Source organism: Emys orbicularis, chromosome 18 (genome assembly GCF_028017835.1).
Source record: "Emys orbicularis isolate rEmyOrb1 chromosome 18, rEmyOrb1.hap1, whole genome shotgun sequence".
Taxonomy (NCBI): domain Eukaryota; kingdom Metazoa; phylum Chordata; order Testudines; family Emydidae; genus Emys; species Emys orbicularis.
This window is the reverse complement of record NC_088700.1, coordinates 9,165,112-9,188,091: the sequence shown is the minus strand read 5'-3', so window position 1 is coordinate 9,188,091 and position 22,980 is coordinate 9,165,112. Positions and strand designations below refer to the sequence as shown.

Sequence of the window (22,980 nt, the reverse complement as noted above, 5' to 3'; positions counted from 1 at the left end):
AGCAAACAGCAACCAGAATGACACAGGGGCTTGAGGGTTTGGGGTGCTCAGAAAGGCTAGGGGGGAAAAAGTATGTTGGCTGACATATTTCAATGGTTGATCTAACAACCGGGGGGAGGGGGGGAGGGAGAAACTTAACCTTGTCTGTCTCTGTTCTCTCACTGGCACCTCCAGCCAGAACTGCCCTCGTGACACAAGTCTACACTCAACGTTCAGATTCCAGAGCATGCTCCCTAGTGCACAGCCAGTTCACCATGTTGAAACAGCTGTCTTTGGTAATCAACGTGAATTTGTTTTACGGTGAGGGTGCCCCGTTAGAAAGGGATGTTGATGACAGACCTTCCTCATATCAGCGAGCCGAAACGGGGGGGACTTGGACTCCTTTGCTAAAGAATATAGTTAACAGGCAAAAGGGAGAGGAACTCTTTTCTTAGCCCCGTATCAGAAATTGACAGCTTGCTTTGGGCCTTGTTTGCACTTCCAATTTTTCACGTGGCAAGGTGCCGAGGAACTGTGCATCTTCCGTAGACACGAGTGGCACTGAAGTTTCACTCTACGGCTTGTGGTTTCTCTCCTCCCTCACTGCCAAATGCCCCAGGCACATTGCAAATCTGAGCCCAACACACTGCCCTCTGGAAGAGTTAAATGTGCAAAAGAGCAATCACCTACCCAAACAGTAAAGCACTTGCTGACTTACTGCCACAAAACCGGCTCTCTTCCAAAGGAAACCCTCCTCCCCCGCAGCTTGCAGGCGTAGTTAAGAAGCACTGTGCTTGACCCATTTTTATTCCCTCTCAAGGCTTGTGACAAATACAAAAAAAAAAGTGTCAGCAATTGGCATTTTGCTGCTTGGAGCTTCCCAGGACGTACGCCAGAGAAGGAGCTCTGCACAGTTTAATTACCCTTTTGAAGCCGGTTGGTTGACTTGTTTGGTGGAATAACCCGGCATGAAGAGTCATTTTAAGAGTTAGCTAGCGTGGCCTTTTGGGGGGAGAGAGGGGTTGAGAGAGGATTAAATACAAGCATTTTATTTCCAGCTTCTGTATCAAATTGATGCTAGAAAGAAACAGCCTCCTGTCTTTAACCTATTGACTTTGATTGCCTTAGCAGAGGAGCTAACCAAGTTAATGCCACGGATTGAGCCACTGGGAAGCACAATGCAGTCCTAAGGGGAGGGGAAACAGAGAGGGACAGTGACTAGTCAGGGTCACAGGCAGAACTGGGAATAGAACCCAGGTCTCCTGAGTGCCAGAATCATAAGAACATAAGACTGACCACACTGGGATAGACCAATGGCCCATCTAGCCCAGTATCCTGTCTTCTAACCGTGACCGGTGCCAGATGCTTCAGATGGAATGAACCGAACAGGGCAATTTATCGAGTGATCCATCCCCTGTCGTCCAGTCCCAGCTTCTGGCAGTTTAGGGACACCCAGAGCATGGGGTTGCCTCCCTGACCATCTTGGTCAGTAGCCACTGATGGACCTATCCTCTATGAACTTCTCTCATTCTTTTTTGAACCCAGTTATACTTCTGGTCTTCACAACATCCCCTGGCAACGAGTTCCACAGGTTGACTGTGCGTTGTGCAAAGACGACTTTCTTATGTTTTAAACCTGCTGCCTGTTAATTTCATCGGGTGGCCCCGAGTTCTTGTGTTATGTGAAGAGGTAAATAACACTCAGCTATTCAATTTCTCCACATCCTTCATGATTATAGACCATATCCCCTCTCAGTCATCTCTCTTCTAGGCTGAGCAGGCCCAGTCTTTTTAATCTCTCCTTACATGGAAGCTGTTCCATGCCCTACTTATTTTTGTTGCCCTTCTTTATACCTTTGTTCCAGTTCTAGTATATCTTTTCTGAGATGGGGGGACCAGAACTGCAAGTAATATTCAAAGTGTGGGCATACCATGGATTTATATGATGGCATTATAATACTTTGTCTTATTAGCTAACCCTTTCCTAATGGTTCCTGAAATTCTGTTCGCTTTTTTTGACTGCTGCTGTTTTCAGAGCAGATGATTTCAGAGAACTATCCACAATGTCTCCGAGATCTCTTTCTTGGTAACAGCTAATTTAGACTCTATCATTTTGTATCTATACTTCGGATTACGTTTTCCAGTGTGCATTACTTTGCATTTATCAATATGAAATTTTATCTGCCATTTTCTTGCCCAGTCACTCCGTTTCGTAACTCTTCACAGTCTGGTTTGGACTTAACTATCTTGAGTAATTTTGGATTGTCTGCAAAACTTTGCTACTTCACTGTTTACCCCTTTTTCCAGATCATTTATGAATATGTTGACCAGCACTGGCCCCAGTATCGGTCCTAGGGGGACCCCACTATTTACTTTTCTCAGCTGTGAAAACTGACCATTTATTCCTACTCGGTTTCCTGTCTTTTAACTAGTTACTGATCCATGAGAGGACCTTCCTTCTTGTCTCACGACTGCTTACTTTGCTTAAGAGCCTTTGGTGTGGGACATTGTCAAAGGCTTTCTAAAAGTCCAAATACACTATATCCACTGGATCACCCTTGTCCACATGTTTGTTGATCCCTTTCAAAGAATTCTAATAGATGGGAAATCATGTCTTGCCATTTACAAACGCCATGTTGAAGCATCCCTAACATGCTCGCTTACGTGGATTTGGAGGTTAAGAGCCAGGGTTCTATCCCTGATGCCACAGGTGCGTTGATGACTGTCATTTATCGTCTATAGCACATGGATTTGACATCACACCCATTTACGTGTAAAAATTAAGCAAGCAAGGCAACTCTGTGCACAAATGGGTAACAGAATGTGCAAATACAACTTTTTTTTTATTTCCACCTAGGCGTAAGGTCCCTGGGGGATGTTACCTGAGCAGTACGGCTGCATCTACCTTGCACTGGGGCCAGGTGGTCTTAAATCAGGGAACTGCAGCAGGATTCCTGATGCACCTACCATGAGCCCATTATATTAGAGAGAGAAATGCCACATTTATGTTCCCCACTAGTTTCGGGGTAGACAGACTGTCATGTCTTTGCCCTTTACACAATATCAAGAATATGAGGAAACCACATGGACAGCTGGGGGCCAAATCATGTTTACTAACCACATACAAGGCTGGACTACACGTATCCACAACTGCTCTGTTCGGTTCAGGGGGCTTCTTCAGTAGAGGACGGGGAGTCCCACTAGAGGGCTCCCACGCTGTTTAAAGGGACATCATCCAATGCCGATATATTACATGATGGTTCTTCTAGTTAGGTTTATAAACACGTGCAAATAGGCAGTCACTCCAGCACATGCATGGCTACTCAGACACTTCTGCAACCAGCTGGCAGGAAGACTCGACATCTCCTTTCAAAGCCCAAGGTACTGCTGGTAAAACCTTAAATTATCGCAAGGGTTAGAAAAGTGACAGGCCTTTCCATTTGGAGCTCTTTCGCGCTTTAGCCGGGCTTTCAGGTTCCCTAGCATCAGTTTCCAAACCCCTCTGGGGACAGCAATCACTTTCAAACAACCCCCATGTCTCCTAACCCCGAGGCATGGAAGAGCTCTGCAGCCGGCTCAAACTGTTCGTTCTTTGGGAGCAAAGAGGGAATAGACGGACTGAAAGAGCAGTTTGGGGAAAACTGGCTTTAAAAAACTGAGCAGCCTGGCTGCTGAATGGGGGGGGACAGCTGTGTGCTGAAGGCGTTTCTCTTGCTGTTCATGCACCAGACAGAGGTAATGCTTGGAAGATGGCACCAGAAGGCGGTTTGACATTGGATACGTCTATACGGCAAGGGAAGGTGTGATTGTAGCATGGGTAGGCAAACCAGAGCAACCTTTAATCCAGTCTGCACAAGTAACAATAGTAGTCTAGATGCAGAGGCACAGGCTAACTACCCGAGTACAAGCCAGCTGAGGAGCCCGGCTGCTAGCCCGCATGTACTCCAGTTTTTAGGCCATGCCACCAGGTGTAAACCACTATTGTTAGCCAAGCTAGCTACTGTCAAATCATCAGGCAGTCTGAGAAGAGCAAACCTTCCCCCCAACAGGCAACATCTGAACTGGGGATATAACCAGGGCGAGACCTGGTTAGTTTAGACACAGATGCTGCGTAAATTAGGCCAGATGAGAAAGGAGAGGCTTATCTGCAATTTAGTTATAGCAATAAAAAAAAATGCCCCTGCAAAACCACTGTTCCACCTGAGCGATTAAAACTCTCTGAACGACAGATCTGAAGAATGTTTTGGTATTTGAGGTCGCTGGAGCCTGGGTGAGGATTTGCAGCTGCCAGTCGAGATCTGGCTGCTCACAGCTGGAGGTCTGATTAATTCAGTTGTGTATCTGGAAGGTTTTCAAGCTCTTCCAAAAAATGTTATTTGTAAACTCCTTTCGAAAACGGGTTGGCAAGTTCACACGCACACAGACGCAGCAGCCACCTAACTACCTCCCCTCTGCCAAGCTCTAACTCCTCAATTAACAGCAGCAAACATTTATTTATAGGGTCCCTCACACCCACAGGCTCCTCGCATGAGTGTCAATAAAATATACACACAACAAAAGCAGCACGGTGCAAGAGTTTTCAGAAAGAGGTTGCAAAACCCTTTGAGCAACCCATTCCCGGTATACTATGGAGAGGGATGCTGTTGAGTCAAGGCAAGCTTATGGATTGATGGACATGGTACCACTGCTCCTAGAAATTCTGGCAGTACCATCCTTGACTAACTTCTCAGAACATGGAAGCCTGGGGTATGCTACTTGTCTGCAGATAAGTCCGGTATTTCTGAGACACCCTGCTATGCTATGTTTCCTGGAAGACGAGCTCTCTCTTGGAGGTCTGTTTTCTGAGACTTTCTTGAATCAGTGCCTGTTGTGACCTTCCTGGGAGAGAAGAGACCGCATTTGGTTGTGAGGAATATAAAGGGGATTCTTTATTGAAGCTGGACACAGACAGACCTTGTGGTTCTCAAGGGTTCTCCGGCTCCCAGACTAATCCAACCTGTGCTGCCCTGCGTCACCACACAGGGTGTTCCTAAATCGTGACCTGGACTATACAGTCCAGAAAAGACTGCTCCCAACATGACAGTATCAGAATGTTTAAGGACAAGCAAAGCCAGGAATTAGGAGATCAAAATGATCTATTTTTAAAAAAAATGTTTTGCATTCTTTTCCCAAACAACTATTCTCTTTTAATCCAAAAACATTTACTTTCTAAAAGCAGCATCATGAATGATGGACTATCTGACCTTGTGGTTTGTTATTAATGCAGATGGTATTTCTGGAGTTATTGACTTCTGAGAGGCATTTCCACGTCTAGACACTGGTTGAATCACACAGCAGTAACACCCTGGCATTATTCCACAATAAATCAGGCCTTTGATTATTATTAAGAATATTATTAAGACTTTCATTAACCTTATCTGCATGTTCCTGGATACTCCTGTTTGCAGCTGCCAAAACTTAGACTCCTCTATGTAACTTAATCTAGGCTTTAAATCTATTAATCCTCCCATAGGTGCGGGATGTCAGCAGCGCCAGATGGATGAGAGAACAGTTGCTTTGATCTACCAGACCGAGGTGCCCTCTGTAGACAAAGGAAATGATTCTGCAAGGATGCAGCATGCCCTTAACTCTCATTGACCCTTTGCATCCCGCAGGAGACCCCAGTTAAACACTCACAAAGGCGAGGCATTATTCCACCTCTGAAGTTACAGGCTCTCATCTTTATTCTCTTGTGGGGTTTACAGACAAAAGCATTAGCTGCATGACGTTCAGCCCCTAGGACATCCAAACCAGACCATGGCACAATGGGGTCTGGGAAAGGTTTAGCCCACCCTGCCTTTGAATGCAGACCTCCACATGGGCTTCTCCCCCTCTTGGTCCTACAACACACGTGGGCTTAGCAAATATGAGGAAAGCTTCAGTCATGCAAAATGCCCAGGATCAAGGTGATATCATTGTGTATGGGAAGAAAACGGTTATAGGACGATCTACCCAACGTTGTGTTGCCCTTGAGGCTACCATTCCTGATGCCATCATATCCTTTGCAGCGGGTGCTAATCACAGTCTGGGACAATAGGGCAGAACGAGGTTACACTCATAACGAATAAACTACCTGGGTGCAGGTGGTCACTAACCTATCACTCACTGTGTGGCACGGGTGTTTTGGAAGGACACTGAAAGGAGCAGAACAAGAACTGGTTTGGAACAGGAGCCCCTACGCTGATAGGACATCGGCACCTTCCACGTTAACAGAGAGTGGTGCTTTCTTACCCCATCTACAGTAAGTACAACACTGGGACTCCTGAATATCTGATGTTACTGGGGGATTTGTTTATGCTTCTTCAGAGTCCTGAAGATGCTGCCAAGGACTGGGCGAGCTGTTTAAACTTTCTGGTGTGTGCAGGTGAGCTTTTTACACACCGGGCCCCTCCTTCAGCTTGTGTAAATCGAGTGAGCTCGGTTTCACGTCAATAGAATTATACTCATTTACCCCTAATAGGGATCTAGCCAAAGTGTCATGAAATAGCAGCAATGGCTTATTTAGGGACAGATCCCCCTCTTTCTTCATGTCTCCTCCCCCGTTCATACCTCCATGCCCCTTCCCATCATTCCACCATTTACCAGACATGTTCCCCCAACCGATGGCCAGAAATCCTGATGGGCAGCAGCCAGATGTGATAAGTGCAGTGCATTCTTTCAGTTCCTTTCCTGCCTATACTGGGAAATGAAACTAACCAAAACAGGGTCTTAACTAAGTAGGAGTGGGAGGGGTTGGCAGAGGACAGGGCTACCTGGTCCGTCAAGATCGGTGGTTTTTCTTTTCAATATTTTTCACTCTCAGATTATGCCCTGTCATGAGCAATGCTCAATCAGGACTTAGCTTGTCACAATTAGAGCTCCCTGTCTGTTGGCTGTGTCTTTCATTCGTTTTACCTTTCTTTGAATTCTAGAAAAACTTTCGCCAAGCTGCTTCCTCCAGACATCATACAGACATCGATGGCCCTCAGGAAATTGAAGTGCACTTTAATGAGGTCCTAAAACAACGAAAAAAATCAATATGTTAAAAAACCTGAAACTCAATCTATGCGCATGCAGGTCAAGGGTTTAGTTAATGCACATGCAGTTCTTCAAGTAACCTTGCAGTCATTTTTTGGAGACGTCTAAACAGACTGCTGTAGCTGCCGTTCTCCCATCGGCGTAGGTAATCTACCTCCCCGAGAGGCAGTAGCTAGGTAAACAGAAGAATTCTTCCATCAACCTAGCACTGGCTGCCCCAGGGGTCAGGTTGGCATAGCTACGTCTGTCGGGGGTGTGGATTTTTCATTCTGAGAGACGCAAGCTCCCAGCGTAGACCAGCTCTTTGCCTATTAACTGTTTTAATGCAAGTGATTCCAGTGAGATATATCCTTAAATCACCATAAATACGAGGGTGTAATTAAGTTAGAAGGTTATACAATGATAAATGCATAGAGGGGTTCTGGGCATATTAAACTCCCTTTACTAGGTCTAGTGGGAGCAGTCTAGCAGCATACAATAACCGTCCGGAATACCGTAAAGCCCGCACAACGCAGCCTTGTGAAAATGGACCAAGAAGGTGGAGCAATGCCTGCATTGAATCTGAATCACTGACATGATGGGCCTATGCTGATAATGGAACAACTGCGTCTGGCTGCCTTTGGTTAGGAAAACTCAACTGCTTAATTGCAGCAACCTGTGCGGCTGCCATCCCCACGTCAGACTGAAGCAAGAGCTCAGCCTCCTACGCTACTGCAGAGTAAACAAGCCATGAAGGTGCACCATGAAAACATCCTGATGAGCCCTGAAGTCTCCATTAACGAGGTTCATGCTGTTCTCCCAGTGCTGCCAGCTGTCCTTGGCGGTGCTACTATGGGAGAAGAGCCATTCATCATCTTGCCATCCCAGATGGCACTTAGGTGATAACATGGTGGCCACCTGGGACAGGAGGAGGATGTGGCCATATGGGGAGAGGATAGGTCAGATAACTTACTACCTCTCCTTGGACTGTCCGGGGAAGGGGTGGGAGGCTGGGTGTGGGGGAGCAGCCAGAGACTGATATCGGTAGGTCAAACACCAAAAGATCAGAAAACAGATCATAAATCAGATCTGGAAAGCAGGCTGAACACAGAATTCACTTGGACTTCAGTGGGGTCCCTGCATGAAGGGGGAAGCTCACCCCAGAAGAGGGCTAGCAAGAGGACTAGGCAGGGCCTAGCTTGCCTTAAGTAGCACTTAAATACTATGTAGGCCTTATGCTAGCTTTCTGCCCAGAGGTGAATCTTCACCCAATAAGCATCTAACAGAACTTGATCCTGTGTCAACCTCGCTGTACACAGATGAAAGCTTCAAATGCTGGATTATGGCGTCACGGCAGGATCAAACTGGAGGGGAATCTAGGCTGTGTGTGCACATGCATAACAAGAATACCTAGTATTTATATAGCACTTTTCACCCATAGATCTCAGAGCACTTGACACAGGCGGAAGGTACCATTATCCCCAATTCACAGATAGGGACTGAGCTAATGAGGTGAAGTGACCTGCCCGAGTTCTCCAAGCAGGCCAGTTGCAGGGCTGGGTATAAAACCTGTCTCTCAAGTCCCTGTCTAGTGTGATACTCACTAAGCCACACTGCCTGTTCCTGTGTGTATGTAATTCTTTACAACAGACATTATCTGAAACAGACAGACAGAAAGAAAGAAAGAAAGAACGAACGAACGAACGAACGGGCAAAATAATTTCCTTGTTGTAAAACTGTGTCCTTGTCTTTATACAATACCTAAGTTCCACTTTAGCGTTAAAGGGCCCAATCCAAGCTCTGTGGCCATAACAACTGAAACCACACCGACTAAAGCAATGAATTATACATGAAATCTGAATGCTGCTTCTTAAACAGGATGAAGCATAAGCTGCATCTGAGAGGAGCAAAGATTTAAGCAATGATGTTTAGACTCTGTTACCTCCAAATTGATAAAAATAGATTCCATCTCTTGTGGAGTCAGTACCAGCTTTAATGGATTCATATAGTTCTGTAAGAGGTAAATGGAAAACTTATTAAAATAAATGAGCAAATACAATAAGATTCTTTCTTTTTTAAGCGAAAATTGTTGCAGTGGTTGCACTGTCTGGAGGGGAATCTTGGTGAATTTTCACACTTGCCAAGGGATAAGACTGACAAGCAGGGCCGGCTCTACCATTTTTGCTGCCCCAAGCAACAACAACAACAACAACAAAAAAGCCGCCCGGACTGTGCCGCCCCAAGAATGGACGCAATGCCGCCCCAGGTATGTGCTCCCTCCGCTGGTGCCTGGAGCCGGCCCTGCTGACAAGACATTTACTAAAACCAACCACAGCATGGGCAAGGATCATGCAACCTGCCTCATTATGCTTATGCTCAGCCACATCTCTGTGGAGGGTAGGGCTGGACTGTCTGGGACTGGGATGCCACAAATGTTTTGTGAGGTGGTCAGGTTGTCAAGAACATGAACAAGATTTCACTGGAATTAAAAGCTGGGCTGCAAGCCAGCCCGTCGACAGTGAAAAGCAAAGGCATTTACCACCCACTCGTGGAGGAAGCTCTGAGCTAGAATACAGTTAATTTAAATTAACTGCACATTCTCGCTCTGTGGACTAAGTCAGTGTTTCTCCAACTGGGGGTCCTGACGCCAACAGGGGGTTGCAAGTCTATTGTAGGGGGGTTGTGGTATTGCTACCCTTATTTCTATGCTGCCTTCAGAGCTGGGCAGCCGGCTGCTGGCCAGGCACCCAGCTCTGAAGGCAGCGTCCTCACCAGCACCAGTGCAGAAGTAAGGGTGGCATGCTATGGGGGATAGTCACTTTGGGGGGAGGGGGGGATCTTCACAGCCTGAAATATTTTCCAAAGAGGTCCCCGCAAAAAAAGTTTGAGAATCCCTGGACTAAGTTGTCTCTCTTGAGAGGGAGAGGGAACACTGCCAAGTGAGCTGTGGAAGGATTAATGCCTGCAGAGACGCTAGGGAGACGGGAAAGACACCCTGGCTTTACCTTTAGAAGTTGCTCCCTGAGCATTCCTCCCCATTAACAGGTTTCAGCGGGGTAGCCGTGAGAGTCTGTATCAGCAAAAACAATGAGGAGTCCTTGTGGCACCTTAGAGACTAACACATTTATTTGGGCATAAGCTTTCATGGGCTAGAACCCACTTCATGTTCTGTGTATTTATACCTGCCTACTGTATTTTCCACTCCATGCATCCGATGAAGTGGATTTTAGCCCACGAAAGCTTATGCCCAAATACATTTGTTAGTCTCTAAGGTGCCACAAGGACTCCTCCCCATTAAGAGGAGCCATATTCAGGAGGGTATAATGTGGCCCTATATGTATACACAAGATATGTACATATCTAGCTAACTCTGTAGACAGAGATATCTATCGAGCTCTATAGATACAGATATAGATACACCTACAAAAAACACTTCATGATTGTTAATATGTATGCAAATTAAACTCTTAAAACTGCCAGCTGCCCTGCACTTTGTCAGAGCAACAGCTTTGCTGGTTTACGGTTTGCTGCTCTTTGGAATGCTTATTGTTAGCTTTTGCACCCTGCCCCATTTAAAACCTTAGCCACTCAGAGAGGGGGGAAAAGCATGATTCATGATCCTGAGCATCATACAGTACATAGTACACCTCTATCCCGATATAACGCAACCCGATAGAACACGAATTCGGATGTAACGCGGTAAAGCAGTGCTCCGGGGGGGCGGGGCTGCGTGCTCCGGCGGATCAAAGCAAGTTCGATATAACGCGGTTTCACCTATAACGCGGTAAGATTTTTTGGCTCCCGAGGACAGCGTTATATCAGGGTAGAGGTGTATGTCTGTATCCAATGTGGGTGGAGGGCGGGGTTCTTTTTGTTGCTGTTGTTGGCTTGCTAGTTTTTTCACAAAGTAATCATCAGTTGCGATGGCGAACAGCATCCGTTTTAGCTGTTTGATTAGTAGAAAAACTCCCAGTCAGCTTGAATTTTTGCCTTGGAAGAATGCAGGTAACATGACTACGTTGGAGATGCTTTTCTGAACCAATGGGTATTAATGGGAAAGTCTGCACTGTCCATAGCTACAGAACATACAGGGCAGGTCTACACTTACTTCCTGGTCCGGCTGTAAGCAATCGATCTTCTGGGATCGATTTATCGCGTCTTGTCTAGACGCGATAAATTGATCCCGGAAGTGCTCGCCGTCGACGCTGGTACTCCAGCTCGGCGAGAGGAGTACGCGGCATCGACAGGGGAGCCTGCCTGCCGCGTCTGGACCCGCGGTAAGTTCGAACTAAGGTACTTCGAATTCAGCTACGTTATTAACGTAGCTGAATTTGTGTACCTTAGTTCGAAGTGGGGGGTTAGTGTGGACCAGGCCACAGACAGAATATAGCTTATTACAGGACCTTAACCCCGCCACAGCAAAAAATCTACTCTCATAGTTCATACCAAGGGAATAATTTACCCCTTCCTTTGGGCTGAAACACAAGGTTAATAGTGGTTTTCAAAGAACAAGAACTATGTACAATCACTAACATAAACGTCAAAGCCTCTCTCTTTAAAAGCCTGGAATCTTGTTTAATTGTGCGACTCTTTCAGAGCTTCTTTGTAAGAAAGGCAAACATTTTTAAAGGGAAAGGAAAAGAAGTAGAAATCATAGCTGGACTTTTTTTTAATTCTACTCATCTGTAATCACTGAAGGGGAAAAGACTATCCAGCCTCCAGTCGGATGCATTGCATCTTTCTGTTGCTGAAGTGTTCGTTCTTTTAAAAGAGAGAATGCCACCAGAATTTATCAAAACCAATTAACGCCCGTGACTGCATGCCGTGAAATGTTACTTTTAATCCAATTAGTTTCAATGACAAGTCAGCATGGCTTCAGCATTTTCAAGAGCTGCCTGGAATAAATAGGTTCTTTCAAATTATTCAATGGCGATCAAAGAGTGATAAGAAATCTATAAAAGTCAGTCTTATCTGGAGATTGTGCTTGGCCACGTAAAGAAATGAGTGCATTTTACAGCTGAGGTTGGAATGGGGGGTGGGGTGAACACCCTTCTGAAATAACAAGATGTTTTTTAAGTATACTTTAAATATGCAGTGATCAGATAAAATAGGCTCCTTTTTTATGCACGTTATGGTACCCAGCATGGGCTTACATTTGAATGCTTCTGTCCTGCCTTCTATCACAAACACCCAGTACTATGGAGCTCCAGAAGCAAGAACTAATCCAGCAAGAGTAATGCAAGATCAAATGCAACCTGAAGCTGTTGACATGAAACGTACTGATAGGAAAGAAGGCCGGCTCTCACCTTTTCTATGTCTTCAAGTGTTTTGTAATATTTGGCCTCGGTTTCCTGAATTTCTAGCAAACAGCAATTTCTTTTGTCATCTTCTGTCATTCCCATTTTCTAGAGAAATAAACAATGCATTCTTGAGTGTCCTTAGAGTGTTTCAACCTGCTTGCTTACAGTGGTTCTTTAATGGGTCATTCAGTGACAGCAAACTCCCAACCAACACAAGCTCAGGAAGCCAGAAACCAAATTTTCAATCATTTATGTGAAAGGGATCCATTTCTGTCTGCAAAACGTTGGGTGAAATCCTGGCTCCGCTGAAGTTAATGGCAAAACTCCCATTGGGTTTAATTTCACCCTTTGCATGTACTATACAATTTACATAGAGAACTATAACCAAAAGATGTCAGTCAAAAGAAAAAGTGCCTCCCTCTCTCTCTCTCTCTCTTTTTTTTTTTTTTAATTTTGTTTGCTTGTGTGAAGCTCACAAGTACCTAAATGGGACTTACGTGGTACACTTGTATGGGTCACCAGTGTTGCCAACCCCCGTGATTTTATCCCGACTCTCATATTTGGTGCTTTTCTTAAAGCCCCAGCTCCTGGAGTCATGTGATTATCTGAGAATCTTACTTTTCTAGAAGAAAGGAAAGCTAAGATTCTAGCCCTCATGGTTGCATAGAAAAGCTAGAAACAATGACCCCCCCAAAATGCTCAAAAAACAGAAGACAAATACAAAATAACCCCAAATGTATTTTTTTAATCTCATGATCTTTAGCACAATCTCATAATTTGTGGATGGGGCCGAGAGTCATGATTTTTGAATGTTTGGGGTTAAGCAGTAATGAGTCTGCAATAGGGGAGAATTACCACTCTTTGTACAACCCATATGAAAGAGTGCAAGACAGCATATTGGCCAGACAGAAACCAAACTCTTTTGGTCACTGTCTCCTACTTACCTGCATATATCTAATCTGAAGCATGCAGAAATATAAGCAAAACCAATTAACATTATACATTTGGTATTACAAAATGCCTTTTTTTTTTAAAATGTCCACCAATTTTTCCTCTACATTTAGACGAAATTACAGGCTGCTATCATAAAAATAAAGAACTTTATGCTTTTGCTAAAGAGAAGGAAGGGAAGTCAGGAGCTAAGAAAACATTGGACCAGATCTTCAGCCTGCGTGTATCAGGGTAGCTTCACCGGAGTCAGTCACTGACCTTCAGTGTCTGCATGAAGTTTAAAAATATTAAAAAGGGCATAATTATGAATTCATAGATCATAAGGCCAGAAGGAACCGTTAGATCATTTAGTCTGACCTCCCACATAACACAGACTAGACCAGAGAATATCATCCAGTTACCTCCATATTGAGCACAATGACTTATGTCCGCCAGAGCACCTCTTCCAGAAATGCACCCAGTCTTGATGCGAAGACTTCAAAAGATGGAGAATCCATCACTCCCTTTGGTAGTTTGCTCCCATGATTACTCACCCACACTGTTACAAAGGCCTTGTTTCTAAACACTTTCCCAGAATTCAACTGGTTTTAACTTCCAGCCATTGGTTCTTAACATGACTTTCTCCACTAAATTAAAGAGCCCTTTGAGTAACCAGTATTTTCCTCCGCATTATCAAATCACGTTGTGATCTTCTTTTGGATAAATCAAACTGACTGATCTCCTTGGGTATCTCTACACCGCACCTGGGAGCAAGCTTCCCAGCCCAAGTCCACACACTTGTGTTAGTGGGGCTTGTGCTAGCGCTCTAAAAATGGCTGTGTAGACCAGTGCTTCTCAAAGCCGGTCTGCCGCTTGTTCAGGGAAAGCTCCTGGCGGGCCGGGCCAGTTTGTTTACCTGCCGCATCCACAGGTTTGGCTGATCGCAGCTCCCACTGGCCGCGGTTCGCCGCTCCAGGCCAATGGGGGCTGCGGGAAGGATGGCCAGCACATTTCTCAGCCCACGCCGCTTCCAGCAGCCCCCACTGGCCTGGAGCAGCAAACTGCAGCCAGTGGGAGCCGCGATCGGCTGAACCTGCGGACACGGCAGGTAAACAAACTGGCCCGGACCGCCAGGGGCTTTCCCTGAACAAGCGGCGGCCCGACTTTGAGGAGCACTGGTGTAGACGACGTGACTTGGGCTCTTGAGTCTGGCAGGGCAGCGGCTGGAGGGTTGGGCTTGACAGCCCAAGCCACAATGCCAAAGCAACATCTACACAGCTATTTTGAGCAAGCTAGTGGGAGCCCTGCTAACACAAGTCTGCGGAGCAGGGCTTTCGCTCTCAGGGGCAGTGTAGACACACCCGCTAAGTCTCTCACTTCAGGGCACTTTGCGAGTGTCTTAAGGAGCTTACTGTTCGAATTTTCCTTGAGAACAATCGAGTCTTTTTTTTTTTTTTTTTTGAAGGGGGCCTCCGGGAAGGTGGCTGTTGCTTAAAAGGTCATTTTTAGGTGGCTGGGATATTGTTTCCCCTTGCTGCAAGATCCCGTTGGTTGCCACCCTACATGGTGGAGGCTGCTCAGCATCCACAACTGAGACCAGATGTTCAAAAAAGCCCCACACCCAACGTGCTGAGCGCTTCAGAAAACCCAGCTCCAGCTGGGAGTGCCGAACCCAGCCGAAAATTCCGGCCTCAATGTGGCTGGGGACAAGCCAGGGTTTGCACCTAATCAGCTAATAGCACTTCCTTCCCAAGTCCCCATTAGTTCAACGGGCTGAATGTCTTTAGGTTACGTCTACACTATGAGCTAGGGGTGTGACTCCCAGTTTGCACCAGCGCACTAAAAATATTGTAGCAGCCATGGATAGCACGGGCTGCAGCGGCACAGGCTACGATAGCTGCAAACTCCACCTTGCCCCGGGAATCAGCCTAAGTGAGGCTGCACCTTCTGCTGAACCGAGGCTATATACACAAAACCTGCAACTTGCATCATCACACTGTTCTCAAAACGGTGGTGATAGGACACAAGTTGAGATCTTGGGCTAACAGAGAGGTGCATCAAAGCCTCAGGCATGAGAAAAACAGCATGGAGCTGAGAGAGCCAGCAGGGGGCCGCACCTTTAAAACATCAGTCTGATTCTAAGCCTTCCAATAACCACCTTCCTTGAAGTCCTTGGAAAGCTATAAAAACAAATCTCACACTTGTTACACCCATTTAAAAGCAAATTAAACCTCTGATGGGAGCAGAATCCTGCTTGGGAACGACAGCATGCATGGATGTATATATTTGGTTGGCATCTTTTAACTTGCATTTTTTATTGACATCTTCACATTTTACCAACATGCATTAACCTGAAAGCATTCAGCAGTTACTTCGAAGATACTGAGGGAAGGGAAATGGTTTATTGGATTTTTAAATCCGAGGCTAAAGCTTTTATTAATCAGCCATTCATAACAATATTCAGGACAGCATAACAAAATCTGAGGTTGTAAATATGAAATATGCAAAATGGGCTATCACAACCAGTGTGAACGAATTCCAGGATTTTACAAGAAGCATGTCAGGCACAGATTGCTTCCAGAAATCTGGGGGAATCACAAGTGGGGAGGTTTTCCTTCATTTTAACCTTACTTGCACTAGGGAATTCTACCCCAAAAATCCCACTAACGGCATCAGTAGAAGTCCTAGTGCAAATAAAGCTTCTGCGGGTGGATGTCTTAGGTTGCATCTACACTTTGAGCTGGGGGTCTGATTCCCAGCTTGTGTAGCCACACTCACGCTAGCTCTCATCTGAGCTAGTGCACTAAAAATAGTCGTGTGGCCGTGGCAGCGCGGGCTAGCTGCCCTGAGTACAACCCGCCTGAACCCCGGAGGTATGTACTCGCGGCAGCTTGTACTGTGCCGTTGCTGCCTCTGTTACTGCAGCTACACTATAACTTTTAGTGCCCTAGCTCAGATGAGAGTATGTCTAGGGGAGCTGGGAATCACAGCCCTAACTTGTAGTGTAGACATAGCCTTAGTGATAAAAATGCCAGTAGCTACTGGTGTTTCCACCAGTGCTAAGATCAGTGCAGCTAACCCAGAACTAGCACCACTGGGAATTCCTTTATCACGGTGCTTAGCACAGAAACAGCCTCAAGACCTGACCCTGGGCGTTGCTGAGCCCCCTCAATTGGCACTGACTTATGGGTGCAACCTCTCAAGGCTGGGCCTTCAGAGACTCTGATTCTGATCCCAATTGAACTAGCAGACTCTCCGTCGACGTCAATGAGTTACACCAGGGGTAGAACTGAGGAGAGATCAGAGCACACTTTCCTGGCAGCTCAACGACAGAGTTTGCATCCTGGGCTCACTCGGACTCTGCGAAGCGAAGTTCTTGCCAACCCACACCGCCGATTGCCAGCTGCAGCAATCTGTGATTTACGATTACAGGTCTCACTCAGGGAATTTAATTGACTAGTGAACTTGTCCACTTATCCTGCTTTCTCCCAGAGTTATGAATCTTGGCAGCTGTAGTGTGCAGCCAGAAGACAGTAATTAGAATCTACACGGATCCCGGGGGGTGGAAGAATTTCAACTGAATCTCAAGAAGATGGATATTCATGCTCCAGTGATGAGTTCTCTTGAAATTTTGCACCAGCAGAAACAACAAATGTAGTGCATCTAAACGTTTAGCTGGGAAAAGAGCCTCCTTGGCTTTTTTCCTTTTTCATGATACTAATTATTTGGTAGCATGCTCCAGGAGAACATTTTCCATGTGCAATCAGTGTAATATACCCCTCTGTTCCTAGACAACACACCGCTTTGTTCACAGAGTAAATGCTCTAAGGGAGAAATTCTCCGCCATGCAGAGTAACGTAGGCAGCACTTAAGTCCTCAAAATAGGACTTACGTGGTTGGTTGGCGTTGTCCTGACCCCTCTGCACAGGGGAGAATTTCATTCCTGAAAGATTCCTGACAAAGCTTGGTACCACAGAAGCAATAGGGACTGATGCAAGGCCCACTGAAATCAACATGAGCCTTTCCATTGGTGTCCATGGGCCCTTAAAGCCTAGAGCCCTGTTACAATTCCCAACCTCGTGTAGCTTTTGGCTGCGACTTTCAAAGCTGACTAATGGATTTGGATGCTCAAATACCCATTAAAATTAATTCAGGGAGTCAGGCATCCAACCCTCCTAGGCAGCTTTGTAAGTCTCAGCCTTAGAATATACCAGAGCAGGTAGATCTTAAGTGGTACAGTAAAAATACCCAATAGAAAAACTACATCTTCATTGCAAATATCTGCCAACTCTCTCCTGGATCTAAGAATACTTGCAGTGTGAGACACACAACAGGCTAATTGTGCAGGTATGAGTCCCATCTCTCGCCTTCGAAAGGGATGACGTGACACACACTGCTTTGACTCAGCAGCGAGTTACTATTGTTGCACTTCCTTTACAACAGGGATTTCTTAGAACTTCTTTCTGCCCATCCTTTAGCTGACAGCACCATGGAAAGCCTTTGAGAAACCCTACAGGATCAGCTTGATCTCTCTTCTCACTGTCTCCCTTTCCCCTGCCCCCCAGCTCATTTCCAAGGAATGACTCAGAACAAGTTTGAGATCATTATCTTTCATCAGTGGGTGCACTACATGTTTGTTTTTAAACCCCCTTCAAGATATGGCATTTAAAATGCATCAATTGTTACCATAGGTTGTTGAACTTCCACTTTGATGATATCTTCGTAGATATCATCGCCTTCATCTTCACAGGGGACGCAGTCGTAAATATCCTCCCCCAGATCATGTTCACTGAAAGGAAAACAAGAGGATTTAGAAATACAGAGGATACATTCACTATAGGTAGATTATGCAAGCGAGCCACAGCTTCCAGTAAAGAATGGGGGAGGGGGAAGAGGGAGAAAACCCAAAAAACTGTAATGTAAATAAAATTAAATAAACAAATTAATGGAGATATCCTATCTCCTAGAACTGGAAGGGACCTTGAAAGGTCATCGAGTCCAGCCCCCTGCCTTCACTAGCAGGACCAAGTACTGATTTTTACCCCAGATCCCTAAGTGGCCCCCTCAAGGATTGAACTCACAACGCTGGGTTTAACAGGCCAATGCTCAAATCACTGAGCTATCCCTCCTCATTTCTCTTTCCCATTTTGCATTAAGGAGGCACTTTTTTGGTATCAGCTACCGCAGTATGATTTCACCTCCACACCTCCCACTCAGATGCTGGAACGATGCAAAACACTTTGCAGTGTAAGCCCAGGGACCGTAGCCATCATCACGAGGTAGCATGGTCTAGTGGATAGGAAACTGGAGTGGGAGTCAGGAGCTCTGGGTTCTACTCTTTGCTCTGCCTTGGGCAGCTCATTTGACTTCTCTGTGCACTTTTATTTCCCTCCCCTGCTTTTGTCTGTCTTCTTTATTAGACTGGGAGCTTTCCCGGACAGGGACCATCTCGCTAAGTGTTTGCGCTTTTAGCTGGGGCCTTTGGGCACTACTGCAACCCAAATGACACCTACATTTACACCAGTGTCTAAGGTCAAACTCCACAGCTGTATTACTTCTAACCAACCAGCCTATTTCAAACATCGAAAGACGCTGGCTCCCTCCTGGCCCCAAACACTGCAGCTATTTATAGCACTTTGTCTGTTCTAAGCACTGGGCAGACATCAGTTAATCAGTCCTGCCAACACCCCTGGGAGGCTCACAGATTCATCGATTCCAAGAGCAGAAGGGACCATTGTGATCATCCAGTCTGACCTCCCAGGAGATGTGGACACTGCACACTAAGCCCGGGCTCTGACTCAGGGTGGAGCCCAAGGCCCTCTTCTGTCCACACACAGATCAGCCTGACTCAGGTCAGCAAGCACTCAGGACCCTGCTAGGCAGGTGGGTCAGAGCCCAAGTCCCACCGTGACTTGGTTCCAAGCCCTGTCACTTTGGAGTGTGGATGCAGCTCAAGCCGCAGACCCGAACCAGAAGGCCGGCATAGTACAGTATGGATGTGTTAGCATGACTGAGAGACCTGGGTCCAGCAATGGTAAATCCAGGTTTACAATGCAGTGTGGACGCTCAAGCATAGGCTTGGGAACATCAGGTCTACAAGGCTGGGTCCCACAGACCTGGGCTTAGTGTGCAGTGTAGACAGGCTACAGCCAAGATCGGGGCCAAGATGCAGGGTACTATAGAAACACCGAGTGAGAGTCCCTGCCCCGAACAGCATTATTACTCCATTTTACATATGGGGAAACCGACTGAGAGGTGAGGGGACATGCCCAAGGTCACACAGGGAATCGGTGGCAGAGGCAGCATTAGACCACAAGTCCTCCTCACTCCCAGCCCTGTGCTCATTCCTCCAGAAACTGTTGCCTTCCGACTGGCTTGGGGGAAATGCACACGGCTGACGAGGCACCTGAAAACACAGATGTGCACCCAGTTGCTTTTTCGCTATGAAGCGGATGAAAGAAACAGGATCAATGTTCTTGACACTTGGTTACTCTTTCAGCTGCCCCACGGTGCTGATGAACTGACAGCACATGAAGCAATTGGCCATTTATTCCTATTCCACTTAGTAAACACCGGCTCAGACCCTGAGCTACTATCGATCAGCGTAGCTCCATTGCCTCAGATGGATCTAAGCCAACTTACACCAGCTGATGGATCTCGCATTTTATCCACGGTGCCAAATTCAGACCTGGGCCAGCTCCATTGGCTCCAACAGATTTGCCCTCATGTACACCAGGGATCAATCTGGCCCACAGGGGGGCCTGGAGCTGTAGCTCATACGCTCTTTATTGGTAGTATTGGCACTGTAACTGCAGTCAAAGGCCGCAGATGGGGCTGGGACCTGCCTGTAGTAGCTGATGTACAAACACATATTAAAACACAGACCCGGCTCTGAAGAGCTTAGAATCTAGACTTTACTCATTGACACATACACATACCCCACAGAGAGAGAATGAGCGACTCTGAGCAGCAGAAAAATAATTCTGTGTAGATTTTTTACAGTCTTATTTTTCAGTTGCTAAATATCTGTTGCTAAATATCTATTACTCTGACCATCTCCTATATGTCTGATACCACACTTACACTCTGTTACCCACATTCCCAAAGCCGTCCGTATCCCGACGCATAATTATAAGTAGGCTTGGCACAATTAAGGTTTTATTTTTTTTAAATAATTTTGACGGGTAACATCAATGTTTATTTTTTAAGCATTTTTTAATCAATTTAAATTTTCACAGTTGTGGGCATTTATTGGGGGTGGTGCGGGAGGGGGTCCAGATGATTATTGTTTAATGACAGTAGACACTGAAATTGAAAAAGTTAAAGCTTTATATAACCCAAATTGTCAACATCACATATCAAACTATACAGCGTCAATGTCCTTAAATCAAACTCTAACAAGTTCTCAAGCAGCACTTGTCTTTCTTTACCTATCTGTACATTTTGATCATCAGCAAAGAAAATATTTTGTCATCAGTTTCTGTGTGAACGGGGAAAATCGACGATTACCAATAAAAATCTACTCCTTCCAAGCCTAATTATAAGTGTTAATGGGCTTAATAAATTCTACAGGGTTAAAAACAGCGATGTGGCTCTGAGACCTTGAACTGTCAGGTCAAGTTTAAGCTAACAGTTGCCTGAGCTGTAAACTTCCAAAAGGGCATCGGAACTGTGTCCTTTCCCTTTCTTTTAACTCAGAAACGCTTGTGGCAATCTTGCAACTGAAACACAAAGCTTTGTTTCTTGTAGCACAAGGGGAAATATTGCCGCTCTGTGCCAATACTTTCTTTAAACGCTGTGTGTGATAGAATCACGCATCCTGTGTTCAAAGCTATGCTCTGGCAACCTTTGCTTGCACAAGTCATTGAAATGCTAGAGAAGATCCCTACACAGCCAGAGGAACAAGGAAGGTTCAGGCGGAGGGGAGAGCAGCACACAAAGAGACTATATTTAAGCAACAGATCTTTATTGTTATTTTTTATTAATAAATATAATTATTATGGCAGTGCACAGAGACTCTGATTGGGCCTCACTGTGCTGCTAGGTTCTGTGCAGACACAGATCCCAGATCTGGAGTCAGATCCATATGGATGTGCTCCTGCACATGCATGGGGCCCCGCTGACTTTCATGGGACTCTACACACGTCCACAGGTCCAACGGGGTGGACACAACTGGGGAAATCAGGATGCAAGAGGAAGACACAGAGATGACAGCCACATTCAAATAGTCATTGCCCACTCCGATGATTTTACCGTGAGTCTTGTGATTTTTGGTGTGTTTCTTAAAGCCCCAGCTCCTGGAGTCATGTGAATACATGCAAATCTCAGTTTTCATTGTTACAGAGTGAGTTTCTACCTTGATGGTTGTGAGAAAAACTTGAAAACACAACTCAAGTGCACCCTAAAGACTTATGGGGGGGAAAGCAGAAGGCAAATAAGAAGAAACCAACATTTTGTAAAAGTCTCATGATTTTTACACCAATCTCATGATTTTTGAACACTTGGGATTGGTGATATTTAACTAGAAACATGAACCTGGCCTCAGCTTGATTTTAAACATATTTCTTTTACTTTACACACACACACACAGAAACACACACACACACACACACACACACACACACACACACACACACACACACACAGAAGATCAAAGAAACATGGGCTTTGGATTTACAGGGTTTGTTTCATTCAGTGGCTCAGTAAATCTAAGGCTACATCTACACTACAGGGGGGGGGTCGATTTAAGATACGCAAATTCAGCTACGCGAATAGCGTAGCTGAATTCGACGTATCGCAGCCGACTTACCCCGCTGTGAGGACGGCGGCAAAATCGACCTCCGCGGCTTCCCGTCGACGGCTCTTACTCCCACCTTCGCTGGTGGAGTAAGAGCGTCGATTCGGGGATCGATTGTCGCGTCCTGACGGGACGCGATAAATCGATCCCCGAGAGGTTGATTTCTACCCGCCGATTCAGGCGGGTAGTGTAGACCAGGCCTAAAAGAGGCTAAATGCTGATCTCAGTTATTCTGATGTATTATTTATACTGAGGTAGCATGTACCAGTCACTGATCAGCGATGCACTGTGCTAGGCACTGTACAAACATGGTAATACAAATAATAGAATAAATAATAATAATAATAATAACAACAACAATAATAATCCCTGGACTGAAGGGCTTGCAATCTAAGCAAATCCACCCTGCTTCTTTTAGGCTGCAGTAATAGTTACCTGCACTAAGCTTAGTGTAAAATACCAGATTTGTGGGTAAAATGGTCTTTGACCTTCAATATCTTCCAAAGAGAAGAATCTGGGTTGAACAATGGCTGAGTCCACCCCCTGAGCGATTTCTGACTTGTCTCTGTGCTAGGCAATGTATTTTTAGAAGCCTGGATTTGAATTATTTTAACTCTCCCTAGAAAAAATATAAACAACTCTCCAGGATGAAACTCGAAGCAAACTGCTGACTGACCCAGCCAAAGATGCTAACACATCAATGCAGAGGTAGCTAAGAGGCACAGAGAATAATGTGATATTCTGCAGAATCATAGTTGACTGAGAGGCCTGCTTTCAGAACAGCTTTGAAGAGGGCAAACAAACATTCTTAGCTGTGTGAGGAACATCTCCTTCTGCCAGAAATAGAAGGGACCACGTAGAGAGGAGCCAAATACTGTAGGCTCAGCAAAAGTCCCAATGCCTTGCAACACAGAAGGAGAGAATAAGATAGACACAAAAT

At 45.6% G+C, this 22,980-nt stretch overlaps 1 protein-coding gene across 3 annotated transcripts in view; it reads right to left on the bottom strand.

Annotated features, from left to right (window-relative positions):
- VAV2 (vav guanine nucleotide exchange factor 2) overlaps positions 1-22,980 on the bottom strand; it is a 304,801-nt gene that overhangs the window by 41,726 nt on the left and 240,095 nt on the right. For 2 of the 3 annotated variants that reach the window (XM_065418652.1, XM_065418654.1), the window contains exons 5-8: positions 17,930-18,032; positions 12,320-12,418; positions 8,956-9,024; positions 6,912-7,012 (exon numbers count right to left, since the gene is read on the bottom strand). In XM_065418652.1, coding sequence (XP_065274724.1) covers positions 6,912-7,012; positions 8,956-9,024; positions 12,320-12,418; positions 17,930-18,032 — 372 coding nt within the window. Of the gene's footprint in view, positions 1-6,911; positions 7,013-8,955; positions 9,025-12,319; positions 12,419-13,257; positions 13,273-17,929; positions 18,033-22,980 lie in introns of all 3 variants that reach the window. The other variant, XM_065418653.1, reaches the window with a different exon arrangement.